General features: G+C 39.2%; 1 protein-coding gene across 1 annotated transcript in view; it reads right to left on the reverse strand.

The window, feature by feature from the left end:
- Positions 1 to 2500, reverse strand: part of LOC138039022 (cytosolic carboxypeptidase 1-like) — a 44206-nt gene that overhangs the window by 4547 nt on the left and 37159 nt on the right. Inside the window, exons 23-25 of the mRNA XM_068885173.1 lie at positions 1356 to 1485; positions 706 to 921; positions 125 to 301 (exon numbers count right to left, since the gene is read on the reverse strand). Of these exons, the coding sequence (XP_068741274.1) occupies positions 125 to 301; positions 706 to 921; positions 1356 to 1485 (523 nt within the window). The remainder of the gene's footprint in view (positions 1 to 124; positions 302 to 705; positions 922 to 1355; positions 1486 to 2500) is intronic.

The raw sequence follows: 2500 nt of genomic DNA on the forward strand, positions 1-2500 counted from the left end.
CCTTAACAACAAGGAAACAAACCGCTCAGCTAAGCCGCTTTTACGGTGATCGAGATGGCATTCGTTAATGTAGTTGTCTACTAACGGAAGTAGTTTAACTGACGCTGTTGCTGAGAGCACTCACCTTGTATGGTCCTTGATCGCAGCCACTGTATGTAGTCTCCATCGTATAGCTTCTGACAACTCCAATCTCTCTCCACACAACAACTCTAGCAGTTGATTCTTTGGATTGTTCGACAATAAAGCTGCAGCTGCCCAGTGAGAAGGCAGGCGCTATGTTGTGAAGAACCCGGGGTAATGTCTACAAAAAGGAACCAAGAAATTAAAAGCAAAGCGATGAAACAAAAACCAGGAAAAAATTTAAAACTTGTCACACATATTGCCAACAAAAGTAATCTGAAGAAAAATTAAACCTGAGGACGCCTGGATAGGCGATCGATCTGAAAATCTATATTCCACTGTACCTTTCTTCGGGAATATTTGGTAGTGGGCCAGTATTGGGAAAATTGTCATTTTTTTCAATCAGTTCAGGTGAAAACAAAAGCACAGTTCCTCTATGCTACTTATTTTATAGATGTAACCTCAAATATGAATTTACAGCCCGTCTAAACGGATGGATAAAGGGTGGATTTTTCCGACGTTGGCTCAAACTCCTTGCACGATGTTTCACTTCATGTAAATGGCACCCTATTGACCTCAGCTCACCCTATATCCGGGATCTTCATCCAAATCAGCCGGATCCATGCTACTGGTGGAATCCGAACCCGATAACTCTGTTACTCTCTCCCTCACTGAGTCAATCAATTCACTATCCACGTCACCTGAACCCGGTGATGCAGCGGCAGCCATTGTAGCTACAGTACTACAACCATACATAAATACATTCTTCTTTCGTGAATGGCCGTGAAAGTCACAATAAACCTACAAAGAGTAATGACACAACGGCTATAATTGAACTATTTTCTTGTCTTAAGCTGCAAGAAATCTCATATTTGTTTGTGTGATTGTTACGTGAAGTATAATCAGACGTGAAATATGCAAGTGCGTTCTTTCCCTTTGGTATATATGAAAGTTTTGCGACAACTGTTCTATTTTTGGAACATAAAAAAAAACTTGAAAGAAGAAACTAAAAGGAGCCAAACGCTGCAGAAATGTTGATTTCTGTATAGTGTCCCCCATTAGTTTAGCGCTAAATACACTCGACATTAAAGCTCGTTATTAGCGAAGAGCATATAATCACAGGAACTCTATGGCTTCCTTTATACAATGGCAGAATTTCTACAAGATATTCCAGCAAGTAGGAAAACTGTAAAACTCCAAACAAAAGACACGCGACGCCATGTCTATTTACTTACCAAAGGTGTCTTTTCTATCGACTGTAAATACAACAACAGCCCTTTCACATGATAAATTGTAGGATGGAGTAGCATACTGGGAGAGATCCAGCGCCTGTTTAAATCATCGCCAGACAACGAGCATCGATGGCTGCAAAAAATAAAAACAACCTAACGTGACTCCAGTAACAGAGAAATGGCCCTCCAAAACATGCGAAAATTATACAGTGGAACCCCGCCTTACGACTTCCTCGATAATACGGCCACCTCGTTATTGCGGCCACTTTTTTCTGGCCCGGCAAAATGGCCATACATTCTTTTTTTTGTTTATTATTTCTTTAATATTTTTTATTTTTATAATTAATTTATTTGCATCACTGATTTACATTACTTACATATAAAGCATATAAATACATGATTACATTGATACCATACAGTAAAATTGCTTAAAGTGCCCCTGTGATAAAAAAAAAACACTTTCTTTTTTCCTTCAGATTTTGAAAGTGTGTTTGCTTAACACCTGACTGGCAAAATTTTGAGCTTTGATTTTTATCCAAAGGCCGTTTACTTTGAGTGTAAGTTTTGGATTTCACGGTCCGCCATTACTCACGTTCAAAACTGACCGATTGGACCTCAGACGGTTGGATCCAGGGAAAAGTGACGAAAGAGGCTCACTAGCTTAAAATTTCAGCGTGTGAACGCAGCTTATTATATATGCAAAGCGTGAAATTAAAAGTCTGAAAGCTCAAAACCCCCGTGCTGCATATTAATTCTGCGGCGTATACACGTATTGCATTCTTAAACTAGTGAGCCTTTGACGTCATTTTCTCCTCGATCCAGCTCTCTCAAGAACATAATGTTAGTAATGGCGGACCATTAAATAGGAAAATTCCAGTTAAAATAAAGAGGTGTCTTTTTGAAATCAAGGCTTAAAACGTGGGTCACTTAGTGTTTTGTTAACATAGTTTTGAAATCCAAAGAAAAATATCAATTGATTTTTTGGTCACAGGGGCACTTTAACAATACAGATCTATAATACACAGTAGCCAAAGAACTTAGCTGCATACTCACGCACAGCCACACACACACACCCACACTCATCAAGCACTTCTGATTATCCGTCTAGAAACGTCAAGAGAGCCTCTAAAGAGTTAGCGCAAATTGCT

This window comes from Montipora capricornis, chromosome 2 (genome assembly GCF_036669925.1).
Source record: "Montipora capricornis isolate CH-2021 chromosome 2, ASM3666992v2, whole genome shotgun sequence".
Classification (NCBI taxonomy): domain Eukaryota; kingdom Metazoa; phylum Cnidaria; class Anthozoa; order Scleractinia; family Acroporidae; genus Montipora; species Montipora capricornis.